A 22,203-nucleotide genomic window follows, 5' to 3' on the forward strand; every position below is an offset into this window, starting at 1 on the left:
AATCTGCCACGCTGGTCCAGTGCGGGTTGGCAGATCGACCGTATTCAGCAGTCAGGGGCTTGAACCCCGGTCTACTCAAAGAGCGTGTGCTACTGCACTCCCGCTCCTGCCCACTCGGCTACGGAGGCCGTTTTAGTTCATAGTAAACCACCAAAGTAGGTGAAACGGCATCGTTTTTGATATACATGTATCTCATATTGTGAATGCCTTCACAACGAGTTGCCCTGATATTGCATCACCTCCAGTAAGCAACGCTTTGCCAGTGGAGAAGACTAATGTTACTTATTCTTGGCGGATAGCGAGAATCCAGTGGCAAGGTGTTGTTTATTCGAGGTAGTTCAGTATCGGGGCAACTTGTGAAGGCATTCACAATATGAGATATAACAGAAAAGATACGATTTCATCTACTTCGGTGGTTTACTACAAACTAAAATGATGCTTGGCGCTAACTTATTCGATTAGTGAATTTTCCGTAGTCTGAGGCTTTCAGTGCTGAAACCTTTTTAGTACTGTATAAACATTTTGGTATAATGGAAGTGACATATCGCAATTGTTTTCATCGATATCCATAATTGGATACGTCAACCATATTAAGCGTTAAGTTTTGAATTACTTAGTAGATTGTCACCCTGTCTCATTGTAATTGTAACCTTTTAAGGTATGTTGAAACTCCAAAGGAGCTCATCATTCCAACTTGGTAAGGAGTATTTCTTAATGAGTTTAAAACTGTTTCCCATAGGCAGAGTAAAATATTTATAAATTCTAAAATAGTACTTAAAAATCATCTTTAACTTCTTCTCTTCAATGTATCAGTATCAGTGAGCTGTCTCCATTTCTCACAGTCTTGTGCTAGGTGTTTCACTTCTGCATAGTTCCGAAGCCCAGTTTCCTTCAGATACATTTATGGTGGTGTTTCTTGGTCTTCCTTGTTTTCTTTATCTTGGAATTTTTCCTTCCAGCAAATCCATCCAGTAACATCCCTCTATGCCTCATGGTGTGTCCGATCTATTGTAGCCGCTGTTTTCTGATTCTTTTTAGCAATTTTCTTTCTTCTCTTACACATTGTAAAACCACATTATTACTAAATTTTTTCAGTCCAGCTAATCTTTTCCATTCTCCGCCAGTACTACATTTCAAACGCTTGTGAAACGTATGTATGTGTATCTTTTCATTTTTATTTGTGTAGTTAATATTTCATACCCTTAGGTTATTTTCCCTTCTAAGAAGTTTTCCCGTGTAAGAAGTTCTAAACCTCCAGTCCCTTGGAAAACTTCTTATCCAGGTTCTTCTGTATATTGTGTGTTTTTTGTGTATTAGGTATTTTTGTTCAATCCGTCAGCTAAAATTGGTGGGTGAGTCTCTCTCTCTCTCTCTCTCTCTCTTTCTCTTTCTTTCTCTCTCTCTCTCTCTCTCTCTCACTCACTCACTCACTCACTCACACACACACACACTGTTCTGTGTTCTCCCCTGGACCTATTGAATGGGTGCACTGCCTGGCTAAAATTTAAGCAATTCTCGCGGTACCGTATGGTACTGCTCCCTGACCTCGATCAATATTAATTCGAACATATGTGATCGAGATCAGTATGACAGGAGCATATAATGTTAAATTATGCAATTAATTTTTGCTCTGTATCGCTTAAGTTACATTTATAAATAACAGAAAATTTTACACTTCTCTACCCAGCTGGCAAAATTTTCTGGGGAGAACACTATATATGTACCGTATTTCCCCATGTATAAGACGCACCTTTTTTCAAAAAATTTGGGGTCTAAAAACTGGGTGCGTCTTATACATTGGTTGCAGATTTTTTTTACTTGCATTTCCCGCTTTTTCGCGCTTGTTGTCTTTGCGCTCGTTGTTTCACACTTGTTACCGGTATGTTAGGTTGCGTTTGCCCAGAAATGGCTCAGAAAAGATTTTCGTACAGTGCTGAATTCAAGTTAAAAGTGATCCAGTTTGCAAAAGTGAATGGAAATCGTGCTGCTGAACGTAAGTTTGGTCCTCCTCCAACTGAGAAAACAATCCGAGACTGGCTACGGGAAGAAGAAACCTTACTGAAAATGCCACGACAGAAGAAGGCCATTGGAGGCAAGTCAGCAAAATGGCCTGATTTAGAGAGGGAATTGAAGATATGGATCGAGGAGCAAAGGGCAATTGGAATTCCTGTGTCCACAAAGATGGTTCAGCATGAGGCAAGAAGAATTGCAGATGAAAAAGAAGTTACTGATTTCAAAGGAGGACACATTTGGTGCTACAGGTTCATGAAACGGAATGGACTAAGCATGCGTACATGCACCAGACTTGCCCAAAAGATGCCTGAAAGCTATGAGCAGAAGGTCCTTGAATTTCATCGTTTTGTTATTCAATGTCTGAAGACACATCAGTTTGAGTTGGGACAGATTGCAAATATGGACAAAGGCCCCCTTCAATTTGATGTCCCGAGTAACAGAACTGTTGATAAGAAAGGGGTGAAAACTGTAACTGTGAAGACAAGTGGACATGAAAAGAGCCATTATACAGTTGTTCTATCTTGTTGTACCGATGGAACCAAGCTGACTCCTATGCTGATTTTCAAACGCAAAACAATGCCAAAAGAAGACATTCCTTGAGGAGTGATTGTCCACGTTCATGACAAGGGTTAGATGGATCAGGATGGGATGAAGATCTGGTTTGAGAAAGTTTGGAGCAGGAGACCAGGTGTGCTGTTACGCAAACCTGCCCTATTGGTGCTTGATCAGTTCAGGGCACACATAACAAAAAATACAGAGAAGATTGCTGCAGAGCAAAAAACAAAACTTGCCGTCATACCTTGACATCCCAGCTCCAAACATTTGATGTCAGCATTAACAAACCCTTCAAAGCTGACGAATGGAACCAATGGATGAAGTCTTCTGGGGACAATTTGACACCAGCAGAAAGAGTGAAGAAACTAACTACAGGAGAAGTTTGTACCTGGGTGAAAAGATCCTGGGATAATATCAAGATTGAGATCGTTGTCAAGCCATTTAAGAAGTGTGGCATTTCAAATGCCATAGATGGAACTGAGGACGAGGCAATATATGAAGACAGTGATTCGTCATCAGACACAGATGAGGACAAGCTAATGGATGGGAGTTTTGACAGTGATGAGTTGTATGAATTTTATGATGAATAAAACATGAGTTCAATAACTTTATGTAATACATTTTTTTTCAAATTTCGTGCCCCAAAATTAAGGTGCGTCTTATACATGGGGAAATACGGTATATTATATATATATTTTTTTTTTTTTTTTTTAAGAGAACACCAAACACGAGAGGTATTGGAACCTATAGTACTTCGTACCGTGCTTGGGTTGGAGGTTGAAAAGACGAAAGAAGATATTTGTTGACATTGGACTTGAACTTCTGTAGATTGTAATTTTCAGGAAATACGTATGAAGGAAGGTTGTTCCAGAAAACGGCAGTTGAATGAATAAATGAGGAAGATGAAAAGTTGGTTCTGTGGGTTTGAAGCTGGACAGTAAATGGATGTTGGCTGGTGGCGGCACGTGTTCGGACTGTTTTGAAAGAGAGAGCGGGAATCATAGAAGCCAATTCAGAAGAACAGTGCCCATGGAAGTATCTGTAGAAGAGGCATGCAGCAGAAACAGTACGTCTATGAGAAAGCGAGTGGAGAGACTCTGTTAGAGATGAATCATTAATTAACCTAACTGCCCTCTTCTGAATGGAATCAAGAAGCCTGAGAGAGGTTTTGGAGGCACCACCCCAGATGTGGGAACAGTATTCCATGGCAGGGCGGATTTGCGATTTATACAGAGTGAGCAGCTGTTTGGAAGAAAAGTAACGCCGAGAGCGAAAGAGAAAACCAAGTTTTTTAGATGCAGAGGAAGCAATATTTGTAATGTGCTTGTGCCAAGAGAGATTAGAAGTCAGGGTAATCCCCAAAAGAGATATATCATTTTGCCTAGAAATCGGAGTGTCACTAAAGATAAGCATAGGAGCAGAAGAATCCTTTTTCGAGATATAAGACAAGACTGAGTTTTAGAAGGGTTGAAATCAACTAAGTTGTCTTTGCCCCACTGGAGAATTACCTGAAGATCGGCATTTAAGGAATTGGCAGCAGATTTTCGAGAACTTGAAGCTGATTGAGCAGGACAAGGTTTCTCAAAATGGAAAGTTGAATGCAATGTGCTATCATCGGCAAAACTATGAATAGGAGTTCCAGTCAATGGAAGAATGTCATTGATATACAAAAGGAAAAGAGTGGGGGAAAGAACTGAACCTTGGGGGACACCGGCATTAGTGGAGAAGTTAGAAGACAGAGCCGTCTACCATCACCCTCAGTGAGCAATCAGAGAGAAAACTGGATAACCAATTACTAAAAACAGTTGGCAAACCATAAGATGGAAGCTTGTTTAGAAGACCTTTATGCCAAACACGATTAAAAGCCTTTGAGATGTCAAGAGCAACTACTTGTGTTTCACCGAACCTTTCCATTGAATTAGTCCATAAATGGGTAACATAAGCCAGAATATCACCAGTAGATCGACACTGACGGAATCCATACTGGCGATCGTTGATCAGACGGAAGGTTTCTAGGTAGTTTAAGAGTTGCCGGTTAATTGATTTCTCCATTACTTTAGAAAGAGTAGAAGTAATTGCAATGGGAGGGATTTGTCACCCTTTTTAGGAACTGGCTGGATATGAGCAAATTTCCAAGCAGAAGGAAAAACACCATTGGAATAAGAAAGTGAAAAAAGGCGGCAAAGAATAGGAGTAAGTTCAGGGGCACAGGTTTTGAGAACAAGTGGAGAAATACCATCAGGACCTGGAGCTTTCTTAGCATCAAGATTCATCAAAATCCTTCTGATATCCTTTTGACGGAAGACCACAGGAGGCATTGAATGGAGCGTGTTAGGAATGGTGGGAGGTGTTTTACCTAGATCATTAATACATGAGCTGGAAGAAAAATGGGATGCTAGCAGGTCAGCTTTATCCTTGGCTGAAGTGACAACAGAACCATCTGGTTTGGACAGAGGTGGGAGCAGACATGGGCAAAAGTTGCGGCCAATAGCTTTGGCAAGAGACCAGAATGCTCGGCTACCATTAGGGCAAGAAGCAAGTTTTCTACTCTTAGCCTGTTCAAACTCTAGTTTGGACTGATTAATAACTGCTTTACAATTGTTGCGAGCTTTGGTGTAGGCAGAAAATGAAACTGAAGAATTAGAAACAAGCCAGTTACGATATGCAACATTCTTCTCTTGGACAGCCTTAGCACATTTGTTGGAGAACCAAGGTTTAGATAAAGGACGAGATTTTAAAGTGGAGTGTGGGATAAAAGATTCCATTCCTGCAAGAATAATTTCACTGACACGATCTGAGCAAACGTTGACATCAGAAGTTTTGAAACAGTAATCAGACCAAGGAAACGAAGAAAAGAAGTCTCGCAGGTCATCCCATTTTGCATTCTTGTAATGCCAAACAATACGAGGTTGGGAATAGCCATGAGATAAAGGTTCCATTGGAGAAGAGACAATCACCAAGTTGTGATCTGAAGTGCCTAAAGGACCTCTCACTTCGACCTTGTACTTAGAAGGGTTGTTTGTGAGAAAAAGATCAAGTTTATTGGCTGTATGATTAGGATTGTCCGGTATTCTTGTAGGTAAATGAACAATCTGTGCTAGGTCATTAGTAATTGCAAAAGCCTCAGCATCTCGACCTGCTGGGTCGGTGTAACTAGAAAACGGAAGCCAGCTGGGGTTGTGAACATTAAAATCACCAAGGAAAATTACCTCACTGTTAGGAAAGTTGGACTGGAGAAAGTCAAGTTGCAAAGAGAGGAAGTCAAAGAGCTCCAAGTGATTAGTGGAGTTGGGAGAACGGTAGAGACAACAGATGAATTTGACACAATGAGGTAGAGAGATTTTAAGCCAGAGAAGATCAAAGAGAGGAGATTCCAAATTGCCAAGTCTCTGACAGGGAATATCAGAACGGACATATGCACAAGTACCACCTTTGAGGCGAAAGGAATCATACAGCAAATAATTTGGACATCTGAGATGAGCAGTAGTTGAATCAACTGATAACTGAGATTCAGTCAGAAAAAGTACATGGGGTTTGGAAGACTGCAAGTGGAAATGGACATCGTTGAGATTGGAATTGAGACCACGTATATTTGTGAAATGAATTAGGAAGTCCTTGGGAGGTTTAGATCTTTTCGCAGATAAGCTTGCTCTATTATTTTGACAATTCATGGTGTATTCAATAGTAAGAAAAAGTGGGTGGGACATGCTGTATGATGTAATGAAATTTTTGGATATGGCGTACATGTGGTAAGAATATACCCAGATCTTTGACATAACGTGGCCTCGACAATGCTCCCCGCATACACACTACTCGGACTCCCTCCAGTCACTATCTGGCAGAGTAGAGGTAGCAAGATTATACACTAGCTGATTCGGAAGCCTCCTAGAGAGTTACCAATAGGTTTGGTCCGGTGTACTATCTAGCGGCCGGCCTGCGAACACCGTTTTAGAGCTGTACCCTCGAAATGTAAGGAATATTGGATCTCGCCACGACATTCATCATAACCTCAAAAATCATCAATCATACTGCATGATGGAAGAGATAGGATAATGGAATATTATAGAATGTTAATATTATGATACACCAAGTCCTCTTTTAACACAGGTTCGTATTACACAAATTCACTAAGTGTGATTTGTATTTTAGTGTCAAAAATCCAGGCAGTGTAGTGTGGAATATAGTTGTTATTATAACATGTTTTAGTTGGACTTTTTTTCTGATTGCAGAATAAGGAAATGTTTTTTGTAAGTTCAGTTCATTGACAACAATACTGTATTGCTAGCTGGAGTGGGGTGGGGACATGTGGACTAGATAGATCTTAGGATGCTGAATACTAAACCATTTTTTGCTTTTCCTCTTGCACATCCAGTTTTTGTAATGAGAACAATCGCATGAAATTATGTGACTGATTGTACCACTCACATACCTATTCAGCCAACCTACATGAATGAATATAATTATTATTTATTTTTTGTTTATATATTCTTATTTATGTAATTGTATTTATATCATTGTTTTATAATTTAATTATTTGAAATTATCCAGCGAATTACTGAAGCACATTTGTCGTCATGCTTTGAAAGTATAAAAATCACCCCAAAAATTCTGCGTATGTGTTCAGCTCTTTCTTACCAAATCACAATGGTGCACAATTACAATGCATATTCTGAAAATATACTAGTTATACTTTGGCTGTTCTCTTGGTGACCAGAATAAGGTATGTACATCACATGTTATTTGTACTGCTTATTCAAATAATATATTATGTGACTGGGCAAATAAATGGAAGAGTCAGTACCATTTGCCATGTGGCAAATGGTACTGACTCTTCCATTGTGCTTATTGTTAAAAAGACCATGAATTGCAATGACTATTGCTTTTGTAATGTGTAATTCAATTCTAAGCAAAGAATAAGCACAAGATTGTGTTTCCAAACCTGGATTCATCAAATGAGGCCAATCCCTCACAGTTACAGCATGCCAATTTTAATACCCCCACAATGTGACTAGATTCTTTAGAAGACAAAGTGGAATGTGATGAAGGTGCAATTGGTGTAGAACTGAGAACTTCAATCAGTGGTTGAAAGGCTCATTAGCCCTCTCAAAAGATAAAGCCAAACTTCTTGCCTCGAGACTAAAGCAGTAACACTTGGTTAAGAATTTTAAGGTGCATCACTGTTAAAAAGAAGCAAAATTTTGGTGTAACATTCTTTACAATTAAACAGTCTGTTGTGCTACTACCATGATATGAATGGAGTTTGTAGGGAATTTCAAGTGCACATCACATCTGAATGGTTGGTTCTGCTTCATCGGTTCCTCACAGCAACGTTTAAAAGCTGTTCTCCTCCATAATAGTAAGTTAAAGCCATGCATCCCCATTGCCCACTCTGTTCATCTAAATGGGACATACTACAACATGACACTATAAGCAGTTCAGTACAGCACCCATCAATGGAATATCTTGGTGACTTCAATGGCATTGGTATGTTAACTGCATTGTGACACACCTGTTCATCATGGAGTTTTTAATCCTCTTAGGGTAAAACCACCTGAATTTTAAAACCATTTTCTTCTGATTTAATGAAAGAAAAAAACAAATATTTTTTCTCAAGTTTTCAATCCTAGGTCAAAAAGGTCAGATAAGCCAGCAGGGAAAGTGTTAATGGACATGGAAGGAATGTTCATAAAATATTTTTGTTTCCTTATCTGTGGATAGTCACAGTTTAATTGCAGACCATTACAGATGTTACTGTCCTCAGAGAAGCACATATGGACCAGGAATGAGTAATGTGTTATTTGTATGTTCCATTAGTGGGTCCAGTGAAGCTTTTCCTTCCATGCCTCCATATTAAATGTGGCCTAATCAAGAGTTTTGTGAAAGAATTGGGTAAGATGAATTCAAGGAGATTTCATTACTTAAGTGAGAAATTTCTGAAGATCAGTGTTGCAAGAGTGAAAGAGAGAATCTTTGTGGGGCCTCAGATCAGAGGACTTCTGGATGAAAGCACAAAAAAGTGCCTCATTGTATTAGAACTAAATGCATGGCAGGCTTTGAAATGTCTTTGTGGAAACTTTTTGGTAACCACAGGTCTTCTGTATACAAAAATAAGAGTTCAGAAACTGCTCAGTGTATATAAAGAAATGGGACGTTTTATGTCACTGAAACTTAATTTCCTGCATTCTCATTTAGACTTCTTTCCCAAAAACCTTCGAAGGTGAGTGACGAACAGGGGGAAATGATTCCATTGTTGGCAGACTACTGCTGGATGTTGTACTGTGTTGTTCCAGACAAAGTGTACCAAAGGAAATTATCTGTACAACATTTTTAAATTATACATATCTTTTTTACAACATTGTACTATTATTTTAACTGTGTATAAAATGTATCGGGTTTAATCTGTAAAAGTGGTAAAGATGTAATTGCAAGTGGTCTTGCGTTTTGTAACAAAATCGTCTTAATTAACTTGTCTTATCAGCATTCATATTAAAAATACTACGTGTGCTAGAAAATAAAATTGAGAATATATTTGAAATTGGTATGCAAAATTGGTTTAGCAAAATTTTGTTTACGTTTTTGATGAAAAAAAGTTTCATTTTGTTGACCAGTGTAATTTGTCTCCTAATATGCTTACACCATTTTCATTTTCCTCATTCACAATAGACCAGGAGCAGAAGAGGGCTAACCAACAATTTACTCATGGTTTTTACAGTGGTTTGTGCTTATTGTTTTTTTTAATACTATATTAGTTGTTTTTTTATTAGCATTAGTAGTGGCACATGATGCAAGAAAGCAAACTTATACTGCATCAGCAAAAAAAAAAAAAAAAAAAACTTCCCATTTCACCTATCCATTCACTCCAAAAGTTTGTCCAAGTCTTTCTTGAATTTATTTAAGCTATCAACTTCCACAATTGCAGTTGGAAGTTTATTCCAGCAATTTCTAGCTTGCAATCAACCACTCGCTGGCTGAAGGCAAATTTATTATATTGTATTAGTATTCTTACATTCATTTTTTGTTATATTTGTTATTTTTATGATTAATCCCATGAAGACATCTAGGTGTGTGCCGTTGTTTGTTTGTTATTTGGTTTTTAGGAGCATTAGCAACTAAGGCCATATTGCTCCAGGGATATGCAGTGGTCATTCTCTGACTTTTTCGCATCCTCCGTATTCGGTGGTCACGGGCTCGAACCTCGGTCTAATCAAGAAGCGTGTGCTACGCACTTCTGCTCCTGCCCACCTGGCTACGGAGGTGCCTCAGGTGTGTGCTAACTCTAAAATCAGAACATGATATTATTCAGTAAATTTGATAGGAGAGAGAGACTGTTCTGTTGCTTGGACATTTATATAACAAGAACAAGCTAAGCATGAGAAAGAACAGGAAAACTGGCTTGGTGGCTCAGTTATACCCAGTAGCAACTTCATAACAATTATGTTTACTTTAATATCACTTGTATGAAGGTGTTAAGTTATATGATCACTTTCAAAGAAAAGCTGGCCTTTCAACTTCAGAGCCATTCATATGTTAATAATTGGTTTGATAAATTTACAAAGCATTATAATCTTCTTAACATCAAACAAAGTGGTAAATCTCCATTGCTGATAATATTACCACTTCTTGCTTAACAGATGAATTTACGATTATTGTGAAGATGAAAGATACAACTTACAGCAAGTTTTTAGTGTTGATGAGACTGCACTATTTTGGAAATGCATACCAAGAAAAACGTATATTTTGAAGAGGAGACTATCCAGACTTCAAGGCAAGGCACTGACGGATAGACAGACACTATGCACTAACATTCAAGGCAAATTGAAGAACAAACCTAGTGTATCACTCTGAAAATCATTTGACCTTAAAATAAAATATAATAAATATAATTAAAGTGAATAGATATAATAAAAGTGAATTGGATATGTCAAAATCCACCAATATTCATTTACCGTAAGGATCAGGCATAGTTGTAATGTTTATATTTCCAGAGGCATACATTTCTTAGAGATTAATGATGGATTTGACAAGCAATTGATTCATGATTTAGCTGTAATACCCTGCATGCCTTTAAGAACAACAAGTATGTCTGGGATAGTGATAGACTGCATCTTAGTCAATTGAAAGACGTAGACAGAGTATCCATGATGGTAGATTTGTGAAACCATTCATGATAATGTTGAAAAATGCAAGGTATTATATATAAGAAGCAATAATTCTAGAATTACTGCTTCCCATATTCAAGGTAGTGGAGAAAGAAAAAGACCTGGCGGTAATTGTGCAGTCTGAGATGAAGTTTTCAGAGTAATGTGGCCAGGCTGCTAGAAAAACTCATGGGGTTCTGTCGGTTATATGTACAGGAATGTGTCTAGCAGCGACAAGGATGAGATTATCCCATTGTATAAAGCAGGCCACATCTTCAATACTGCACACAGGTCTGGATACCTCGTTTTAGGTAGGATGTGGATTTGTTGGAATGGGTGCTAATAACAAATAACAAAATAGTCTGGGACACAAAAGGGTGCCCTTACCAAATAAGACTTCAGTTCTGCAAATTGCAGTGGTCTGGAAACTGGTTAAGTGTTTAAGGCCTTAAATGGATTGAGTAAATTGAATGTGGCATCCTAACTCTTGCTTGAATGATACACATAAGGGGACACTATTTTAAATTAAAAAAGGATGGTTGTAGGGTAGATGTTTAAAAATTTGCTTTCAGCCGGAGAGTGATTCTTTGTTGAAGCAAACTTCCTTCTGGTGTTATGTGGTGGGAGGTAGTTTGAATAAATTTAAGGAAGAATTTGGCAAATTATTAGAGGTGATGGAAAAATGAGGTGGTTAGTTTGTTTTTTTTCTGATGTTATATAAGCTTGCATAATTTGCTGCTACTAATACTAATTCTAATATTCAATATTGTTAGGGTTTGTCAAAATATTGGATGAGGGGGCAGGAGGTAGATACTATCAGGTTTATCCAGCCCCTGTGAAGAGAACATGTCTGTGGAGTATTTGTTGGAGCTGAAACAGAAACAAGATGATTTAAATATCATGTAACCGAGCCATGGATATGGCTTGTTCACTTCTTTATGCATGCTGATCAGCTGAATCAAGAAACAGTGAATAGGATCCAAACTTGGATTCGAGTTTCTAGCTTGCAAGGAACTTAGTTGGCTACTTATACATCTCCTACAGTGAGATCTGAAGGTAGCCAACAATTAAATTCATTTCAAGTTGGGTTGAATTGAATAAGTTCCTTCCAAGATGGAGGAATGAATGAATGAATGAATGAATATTTCTTCCCATTGATTTACCTGTGGGAGATTTGTGGGAAGAAGCAGCACATATTGAAGGAATCTGCCTTAAAAACAATAAGAATATTCTTCAAAAGATCATTTTTGAGCTTTTGTTATCCAGGATCATCATTGGCCATCAAACATGTCATCTTGTTGCATGATTTCTGTTAACCTCCACACCACCCTAATTAGTTCATTTGTGCTGTTAGGTATTGAAGCAGTCCATTCCTTCACTACCATTACTATCTGTCATGGCATGATGTTTGTAGATAAACTTTCACCCTCTCCCACCTGCAAAAAGCCTGCTGTTTAAGCTACGTCATCCCATATTATTGTGATGGGGTTTTAAGTTTTTTCTTCTTCCATTTTTGTGTTTGTATACATTTAATTCTCTTAATGGCTTTTACATCTATACTATATATATATATCAGAGAGAGAGAGATTGAAATTTGAGAATTTTGGATCTGCAGGAGAGTACCTGAATCGGTGTGAAATGGAAATTACTTTTCCTATACGTAAGGCTAAGCCAGTGATTCTCAAGCAGAATTTTCATGGGAATGAATAGCATTTGGTATGTGTTTTTTTTTTTTTTTTGTTTTTTAATATATACGTATATACAGTGGACTCCTGCTAATCCGAACACGTTTCGGTCGGCGAAGAGGAAATTTTTTAGTTTGCAAAATATACGTTTTTTTGTATTTTCCAGTTAAATTTAAATGGTATTAATGGTACAAAAACATTTAGAATTCTACAAAAAAATTGTATTTTATTGTAGTACTGTACTAATACAAAATTAATAAATCAGTGTTTGACATGGCCTATTAAAACTACAGATCTATACTTACACACCAAAACAGGAACAAAAGTCATTTTTCAGGAGTAACAAACTCTGTTAGTTTCTTTTGACGTAACAATGAAAATCGGCTAGAAGATGCTATATTTCACCAATGCTTCATAAACATGTAGTCTGCTGATGTAGCGCTGGGATGTTGTTCTAAGTAGCGTAAAGCAAGGTCAAGGGCCGCTGCTGCGTCTGTGTGCGACACAAGTTGTTCCACATTACCACCGGGCTCGTCACCACTCTTGTCATCATTCTGCTTGGAGTCTTGGGTGACAGCTGCCACGATGTCCTCATCCGACAGGTTTTCATGACCTATTCCATCCGCTGCAATCCACTCATTAACGTCAGATTCTATTGCTTCCTCGCACCCAGGAATTTCCTGTATGAGCTGAATTAATTGTTCTGTGTCAGTGTTTTCATCAGAACTATCGACAAAGCTGAGAGAGGGCCATAATTTCTTCCATGATCTTTGTATGGACTGCTCGGTTACACCCTCCCACGACTCAGCAACCCAATATACAACATTTTTTAAGTTCACTTGTTTCATTTTCTCATGTAAAGAAAGTGAATTGGTGTTATCTTCTATCAAGGACCTAAGATATTTCTTTCTGTATGCAAGCTTGATAGACTGTAACACCCCCCCCCCCCCGGTCCATGGGCTGTAACAATGGTGTTACATTAGGCAGTAAGAACGCTGCCTTTATATCCCCTGATGTAAACTCGTAAACATCTGGGTGGGACGGCGCATTGTCTGTGAGGAGAATGGCACGAGGTGGCGAATCATTTTCTTTGCTGAAACGTTTCACTGATGGGACAAATTGATTATGAAACCACTCAATGAAAAGCTGTCCGTTCATCCAAGCTTTTTTTTGACTTTTGTAATGAACTGGAAGATTGTTAATGTTCATATTTTTAAAAGCTCTCGGCTTCGCTGATTTACCGATCATCATCAAAGGTAGCTTGTGATTTCCTGAATCATTATTACAAGCTATCGACGTCACACGCTCCTTATTCATTTTAAAACCTGGGGCACGCATTTCTTGTTGAGATGCTAGACTTTGTTGAGTGAACTAGAGTGAACCTAAGGGGGCATAAATTCAAATTAAGAAAAGACATGTAGAATAGTTGTGTGGAAATTTGCCTTTAGCCAGCGGGTGGTTAATTGCTGGAACAAACTTCCATCTGTCGTTGTGGAAGTTGATAGGTTAAATAAATTTAAGGAGGAACTGGACCGGCATTTGGAGGGAATGGTGTGATTTTTTTTTTTTTTGGCTGATGCTGCATAAGCTCATACACTTGCTTTCTTGCATCACTTGCCACTACTACTACTACTACTTTTTGTGGGCAAAGCCTTAAAATTTAAACTTGTCTCATCAGCGTTATATATCTGCTGAGGTGAATAATGTGATACCAAATCAGCGAACTCACCTAAATATTTCTCTGCTGCAGCATGATCAGCTGATAATTGCTCCCGGTTATTGTTAGCTGGCGAATCCCATGGCGCTTCTTCCAGCGATCAAACCAACCGGTACTCGTCGCGCTAAATGATTCATCACCTTCCATTATTTTGTTGAGATGAATGGCCCTTTCTCTAACAAGAGGTTCACTTAGGGGCGTTCCCCTTTCTCTTTCCTGAGTGAACCACGTGAATAAGGCTTCATCAAGCTTGTCAAACATTGAGGGCCTTACTGTTTGTCGATTTTCAACTGATTTTTCTGAAGTAGAGGTACAAAACATCTCAATTTTTGCACGGTTTTTTCCCCAGTCAGTTATTGTGGCCTTGCACACTCCAAACTTTATTGCCAATTTCGTTGCACTTTCACTCTTGTCCAGCCTTTTCAAAACTTCCAGCTTATCTTTCAATGTTGTTGTTTTGGTTTTTAGGAGCATTAGCAACTAAGGCCATATTGCTCTGGGGATATGCGGTGGTCATTCCCTGACCTTTCCGCATCCTCTGTATTTGGTGGTGACGGGCTCGAACCCCAGTCTAATCAAGAAGCATGTGCTACGCACCACTGCTCCTTCCCACCTGGCTATGGAGACGCCATCTTTCAACGTACATGTTGTGTGTTTCCATTTCGTGGCCTGGTTCAGCAGACTGAACTAAACTAAACTACAATAATGTAGAGCGAAGATTTAAACATTCATGTTTAATGTACAATGTCGCGTGCAATGAATCATAGCGTGGAGGGGGAGGGTTTGCTTCCGGTGTGTCACGCTCGCGTACAAACGCTAGTAGGCCTACTATACATTCATTCCTTAATAAACCAGACCTGTTTTACTGCTTGCTTCTGCATTATTGCAGTTATTCAGCTAATCTGAAATTCTGTTAATCCGAACAGGACTCGGTCCCAGTTAGTTCGGACTAAAGGGGGGGACTCCAGTGTATATATAATTATTCCTGAAAATAGCTGGTATCTGTGTTGGAGAATTGCCAAGCTAGGTTAAAATAACATGAATGACATTATATGGTGTTTTTTTTTTTTTTTTTTTTTGGAATGTATCCCCCGTTGTTATAAGAAAGGTAGGTGTAATGCAGTGTTATAATAGAATGAGTAATGAGAAATATTTTCTGTTTTAGACACATGAAAACATTGCATAGTAAGAAGTATGGAGCAGATCTCATCCACTTCACACATGCAGAAAATACGGCACTTCACTGTTCAACAAAGGTAGATGGTAAGAACTTTAGCATATATATATATATATATAGATAGATTTTTTTTTTTATTCAAATACTAATGCAAAAGTTATGGAGGAGAGTATTCATCATATTGATTATGAAACTGTATTAGATCAGTTCTGGATTTCCTCATAATTATTTTTATTACTAGCAGATATGTTCTATTCAATTGTAGCAGACATAATGACTGAAAATCTCTGCCAAGTAACTCATGTATAGGTATCCCTTAAGTTATGTGTATATAGGATATGTTATCACATATGCCCAAATTATAATTTTAGAAAAATTATCTATATTTGAAAAAAAATTATATATATTTGAAATAATTGACTGCTTTTTGAGTTAATGTATACATAATCTGCCACATGATCATTTCATGTGATTATCATGTAATTAACCACGTGTTGCTGGCATTGTGCACTGATTTTATTCTGTTTGTTATATATTATTATAATCAGCTATAACAATATTTCATTTTATTACATGCAAGTGATAAGAATACGTATGTAGTGTATATATGCTGAACAAATAGCATTATATCACTTGATATTTACTAAATTGGATACAAGAGTACCTTGGTCCAAGTGATAAGAAGCATTGCATGTCAGTGGCTGTGCATAGTTGTGTGGTACAGTTTACAAAGAAGCAAGGAGGGCACACAGAAGAAATATAGGTACTTGTCTATTATCTTCCCAGTGGAAGTTGCGCTTTAATAACAAATAAATAGGTTCTAACAAATGGCTATACCCTTAAATCTATAACTAAGATTTAAGTCTTTATTTAGTATCTAACAGCAACTGTTCCTAAATAGCCAAAGGGGCTCCCTACAAACACAGGCCTGAAGTGCCAAGTTGCATTTTGGTATCTGATTTTTGAAAATATTAAACAAGATCAGAGAAATATGACATTGAGCCATGTTTAGCAAAAGAACTAATGATTGGTTAATATACCTTTTCAAGTTTACAGAATAAAAAAATAAAAATAAATCAAAAGTGCTCTTCAACACTTTTAACAACTGTCAGTATATTCTCAGTTTTAAAAATAACTGTTAACACTGGTGATCACCAATCGAATTCCAAGTTAAATGAAGCAGAAAAACTTCAGAATCACTATTTAAAATTTTTGGTAAATACTTTAAAAATGTAGAACGTTTAACAAGAAACAACCCTCCATGGTGCTTATTTCTTGCAGCATGGAGGAATACATTTGCATTTTTATTTTATTTTTTTAAGTTTAAACATCACTTTTTTTTTATCCTCTGTGTTCTTAAAGTAGATCACCATACAAATATTAAATTTCCATAAAGTTTTTCCTTGGAAGTTAAAAAAAAAAAACAAACATCATGGTGTTATTTTCAAAGAAAGTAAAAGGATTACCTTTACTTTTCTTGTCATAGTAGAATTGCAGAGATTCATATTTATATTCATTACCTTGATTAAATAGTGAAGCTTTCTCTTAAGGATACTTGTGTTATTATTATTATTATTATTATTAATAGCCATATGTTGCAAGGAAGCCTGAGGCTTATGCTGCACCAGGAAAAATAAAAAAATTCCCAAGTTACCCTGAGAGAGAGAGAGAGAGAGAGAGAGAGTGAGAGTGAGTGAGTGTTATGTGAACAAACTTTACATTCCATTGTTTTGGATGTTGATACATATACATTTATTCTTGCATGTAGTGCGTCTTGATTAAACATATCTCACAAATTGTTAAAATTGTTGGTAAGGTCATGTAAAAAAACTTTTCTCTTTGTGTTAATATCATCAAACAGAATGCTCCATCATGCAGCACTGTAGTTCACTCTGGGTTGAGATTTTCACTAACATGCCGTATGTATGAGGAGTTCAATAAATTATCTACTTACCTATGAAGGAAATGAGATAGAGGCAAAAATATGTTTTTGTTTTTCAATGTAACTCCCCTTAACTTCAATATACTTGTTCAGTTTTGTTGCCAATGAGAAAATACCAGACAAATAAAATTCTTTGACCTGCCCATCAAAGAATGCAGAAACAGTAGACATCAGTTCATTATCATCAGCAAAGCAATGTCCACGTACATTTTTCTTGAGGTGTCGAAACAGAAAATAGTCACTGGGGGCTAGACATGGATTGTAAGGTGGATGGGTAAGTTCTGTAAAGTCAGTCTCTTAAAGAGGCAGCACACCTCTGGAAAATTTTCCATGGAATTTTTCCTTTATGACATCCCTTAGGTTGTACAGTAGGGATGCACCTGACTCCCCAGTGACTATCTGCTTGTGTTCCAAGTAGTGAATGTACAAAATTCTCTCAGCATTCCAAAAAATAGTGGCCATAATTTTGCTAGCTGAAGGTTGTGTCCAAAATTTTTTGGGTCGGGGAGAACCCTTGTGCTTCCATTGCATTGATTCTTGCTTGGTCTCAGGATCCCAGTGATGAACCCATGTTTCATCCATCACCCATAACAACAATTCTGGAGATGAAAGTTTCAGGATCTCTTCCATAACACTTTAAACTCTCCTCACAACATGCTCTGAATTGCTTCTGCAGAGGGGGGGATCAGAAATCTGGGGACCCACCTTGCAGTGACTGTAGTTATCCCCAAAAATGTTCATGGAGGATAGTTATAACTGCTCCCTCATATATGTTACATTCCCTAGAGATTTGAGACACCTTGAAATGCACAAAGATCATGTCTCTCATTCAGCACAAGGATTTCCACAGCTTGGCACATTTCTGTAGTGGTCTCTGTCACAGGCCTTCCTGGACCTGGATCACCTTCGATGGACTCTCTACTCCACTTGAATTCTTTTTTAAAAAATGTTGCTTTTATAAATAATTGTTTTGACCAGAATTTCACACGCTACTCTGAAGGGTTGCCATACACAGCCACCATCCTTTCATGAAAAGGAAAGGATGAAGAAGAAAATGGCCTTTTGCCCATTTTCTTCTTCGGTGGGAAACTTGTTGACTGAACGGTGCTCCAATTTCAGCAAATCCATAATTTTATACAGGTGTCTTCTTTCTTTCTTTCTGTTACAGTAGCACAACCAAAAAACATAGTGGGATCAAAATTAGTATGATTCTAGTTGAGATATGTAGGAACATGATAAATCATGAATCATTGAAATATAACTATGGGAAGTATCTTAGGTATATAATTTATTGAATGCCCCTTGTAGTGAAGAAAGCATGTGGTTTTAGCAAATAATGATTATGAACACACACACACACAATGGGGCAAAAAAGAAGTGAGACTGAATTAAAAAATATATATATTTAATGATAGTATTGCTCTGAAGAGGGTGTTAGAGAAGTGTAGACATATGACCATGGCAGTCCTGCGAACTCAAACCAGTTAGCCTTGAGTAACTTTTTTGTATGGACATTCTTTGTACATTTTGTTCAATGTCACCATCAGAAACTAAAGACTGGAACAATGGATCAACATTAATTTTTGTGTAAAGCTGGAGAAAAGTCCCACTGAAACACATGAAATGTTATGAGCAATTTATAGGGATGAGGCTCTATCTCAAATACAAAAATTTTGCTGGTTTAAGCATTTTAAAGAGAGCAGAGAGGATTTAGCATTCGATCCTCGAAGTGGATGTCTGAAAACGATCTGTAGCCCTGAACTGATGATGGACAAATCATGCAATTTACTAGCAAGTGAAAGATTAATGCTGAGAATACTATCAAGTTATATGCGAATAAGGAATTCATAAGATCCATGATTACGCAAACTTAGGAAAAAGAAAAATTTGTGGGCAAAGTTCGTTCCACACTGTTTGTGAGATGAGGAAAAACTCAGATGATTGAATGCTTGCAAAGATTTTGTTCAAACAGCTGATAATGAACATAGTTTCCTAAACAGCATTTTTACTGGGGATGAGAGTTAGTGCTTCCAGTATGATTCTCAAACCAAAAGACAAAGTGCAGAATGGCAATTGCAAGGCCCACCAAGACAAAGAAAGGTTTGTTTTCAGAAAGCACATATCAAAACCATACTGATCGTATTCTTTGATCACAAAGGGATAATCCATAAAGAATTTGTTCCATAAGGAAAAGCTGTTACCAGCAATTACTACTTAGAGCTATTGAAATGTTTGTTTGTTGGTGAGAAAGTGCATGCATGGCCAGATTTGGAACAGTGGTTGGCAACTGTTGCATGACAGTGCACTTTCTCACATAGCAATCAATGTTCAAATGTTTCTGGCTCACAAGTAGGTTGCAGTGCTCAACCACCCTCCTTACTCCTCTGACTTAGTTTCAGCAGACTTTTCTCTGTTTCTCAAGTTGAAATCAAGGTTATAAGGATGCTGATTTGATAGTGTTTGTGACATTCAGAAGAATGTGACAGCAGAACTAAATACCATCACAGCATATGGGTTTTCTACATCTTTCCAAAGCTTATATGAACACTGTAACAAGTGGATTTGGTTTCCTCGGGAGGCTGTTTTGATGGAGAAGAGTAAGAAAATATTTTCTTTATCCATATTTTGCCTAATTTGAATTCAGTCACATTACTTTTTTTGCCTTATTGTTCATATTAAAACAATTCAGTTATTTTAATCTATAATTATACAGAATTGAAACATCATTTATGTATAGAGTGAAAGAGTGAAATAATTATCAACAGTTGGAATAATAAAGAGGGAAGTAATTTAGAATTAATTACTGAATTAGTATTCTGACTTTAGCTAAGTAAGTTCAGTTTCCTGAATGTCAGAATGAAATAAATCAAATGAACTGATTGAAGGCATAAACCTACCCTTGTTATATTTTGTAAAAGGAAAAATATTTCTGGGATAAGCATTTTTATTGTAGACAGCAATATTCAGGAATACATTAATCATATAGCTCTAGAGATACCTATACTTTTTTACCCATGGCATCTAGGGTGATAAAAATAGAGTTATGGCTTTCAGAATTAGCCTTAGATATAAATTATTATTAGCAAGTGTAACTGAAAAAAAAATTTACTTTTTCATTAAGATGTGTATACTCCAGAAATTACTTTAATGAAATAGTACATACTTTCAGATACTGTGCGTTATTTATCTCTCCATGACAACAAATATATTAGGTATTTTCCTGGACACTCAAAAAAGTAAGTATTAGTTTAAATACAATATTAAATGCATGCTGTGATCTTAAAAAGTTTATTTTTTTTAATATATCACTGTTATTTATTGCAGAAATAGAAAAAATTTGGTTAGCTGGTTTTATTATTAAATTATTCTTGCTGGTAGCTAACGTGGGAGCTTAAGCATATTATGTGATTCTTGTTGTCTGTGGGTCTGTCAAATACAATTTGACAGACCCAAATTTTTTTTTATAGTCCTGTTTTTGTAGTAATACAGTATTACCTATAACATGTTTCTTCTTGATATTATTATGCCTACTTGCATGTCAGCTACTGTGTTTGATGAATGTTTTTCATCTGTAAATGGAAATTTATAACAGAACCAAAACTGGCCTCTGATAATAAGTTGATATGTTGGATATGACTAATTTTCTTAGTATGAGTATAATAAGGAATTTATTATTTGCTATGAAATCATAACCTTAGAAGTATGCAGAACAGTTCATGAAGACTTAACTTCTTTGCTATGACAGTTACATGTAGTACAGTTAAGAGGTTCCTAGACTGCCTGCACAGTGCTGCAGTTAATGAACACAGCTCAGTTTGCTGTTAACAGAATTCATTCAATTTACACAAATGTAGAAGTTAGTTATTCATTTATTTCATGTTCTGTTACTATGTGCATTTGAAGCTTCTTTATTTTATCACTATCATGCTGTGGCTCAGGCATTCTTCAACTATGAGAGCTAGGGTGGTTAGCAGTAGTAAAGGCAAATGATGCAAAAAAAGCCAGCTTATGTAGCATTAGTCAGGAAAAAAAACTACATAGTTCACCAATCTGTACCCTCCAAGTTCCTTGAATTTATTAAACCCATCCACTTCAACAACAGATGGAAGCTAGTTCCAACAATCAACCATTTCCTGGCTGAAGGCAAACCTGCACATTTACCTGCAACCATCCTTCCTCAACTTGAATTTATACCCTTCACATGTGTAGTGAAAGAATGGCATTCTTTCAGCAAGTGAAAGGATGTCATTACCATTCAGCTTACTTGATCCATTCAAGGCTTTAAACACCTCAATCAGATCTCTCTGCAGGTGCCTAGTCTCGAGACACTGCAATTTGCAGAACTGAAGCCTTTATATGTAAGAGCACCCTTTTATTCCCTTCACCAGTCTGGTTGTCGCTGCACTCATTCCAGCAGATCTACATCCTTTCTAAAGTGAGGCCTCCACACTTGTATACAGTACTCAAGATGGAGCCTAACCCTGGCCATATACAAGGGAATAATCACCTCCTTATCCCTGCTAGCAAAGTTTCTGTATACATTGACAAAACCCCATGAACTGTCCTGGCAGTATGTCTGCACTGTTCAGAGAATTTCATGTTTGGCTGCACAATTACCCCTAGTAATTAGCCAGCCTTTTTCATTCTCACTATTCTGAGTGTAGTACCACACAGTTGGTACTACACTCAAGTGCAAATGCAAGGTACTGGTACTGTTTGCAGTACCTTGCATTTGTCAATGTTAAATCAACTGCCATTTCTCAGCCCATCTGCCTACTTTTTCTAGATCTTGTTGCAGCAACATATCTTCATTACTGTTATTAACCACCCAGCCAACCTTTGTATCATCTGCAAATACAGAAAACAACAATGGGCCCAGTACTGAACCATGTGGGATTCCACTAATAACATTAATTCATGAAGAGGAGTGTCCATTGATTGTCATCCATCTCTTTATCCATAGCAGTAACTTGCCC

The 22,203-nt window shown here is 37.3% G+C and overlaps 1 protein-coding gene across 1 annotated transcript in view; it reads left to right on the forward strand.

Moving 5' to 3' along the window:
* The window catches only part of LOC150078133 (WD repeat-containing protein 82-like), a 144,642-nt gene that overhangs the window by 15,084 nt on the left and 107,355 nt on the right, over positions 1-22,203 (forward strand). The window contains exons 2-3 of the mRNA XM_090384473.1: positions 15,274-15,371; positions 20,397-20,463. Of these exons, the coding sequence (XP_090240599.1) occupies positions 15,274-15,371; positions 20,397-20,463 (165 nt within the window). The remainder of the gene's footprint in view (positions 1-15,273; positions 15,372-20,396; positions 20,464-22,203) is intronic.

Source organism: Mastigoproctus giganteus, chromosome 11, assembly GCF_048544385.1.
Source record: "Mastigoproctus giganteus isolate SK-2022 chromosome 11, ASM4854438v1, whole genome shotgun sequence".
In the NCBI taxonomy this organism is placed as follows: Eukaryota; Metazoa; Arthropoda; class Arachnida; order Uropygi; family Thelyphonidae; genus Mastigoproctus; species Mastigoproctus giganteus.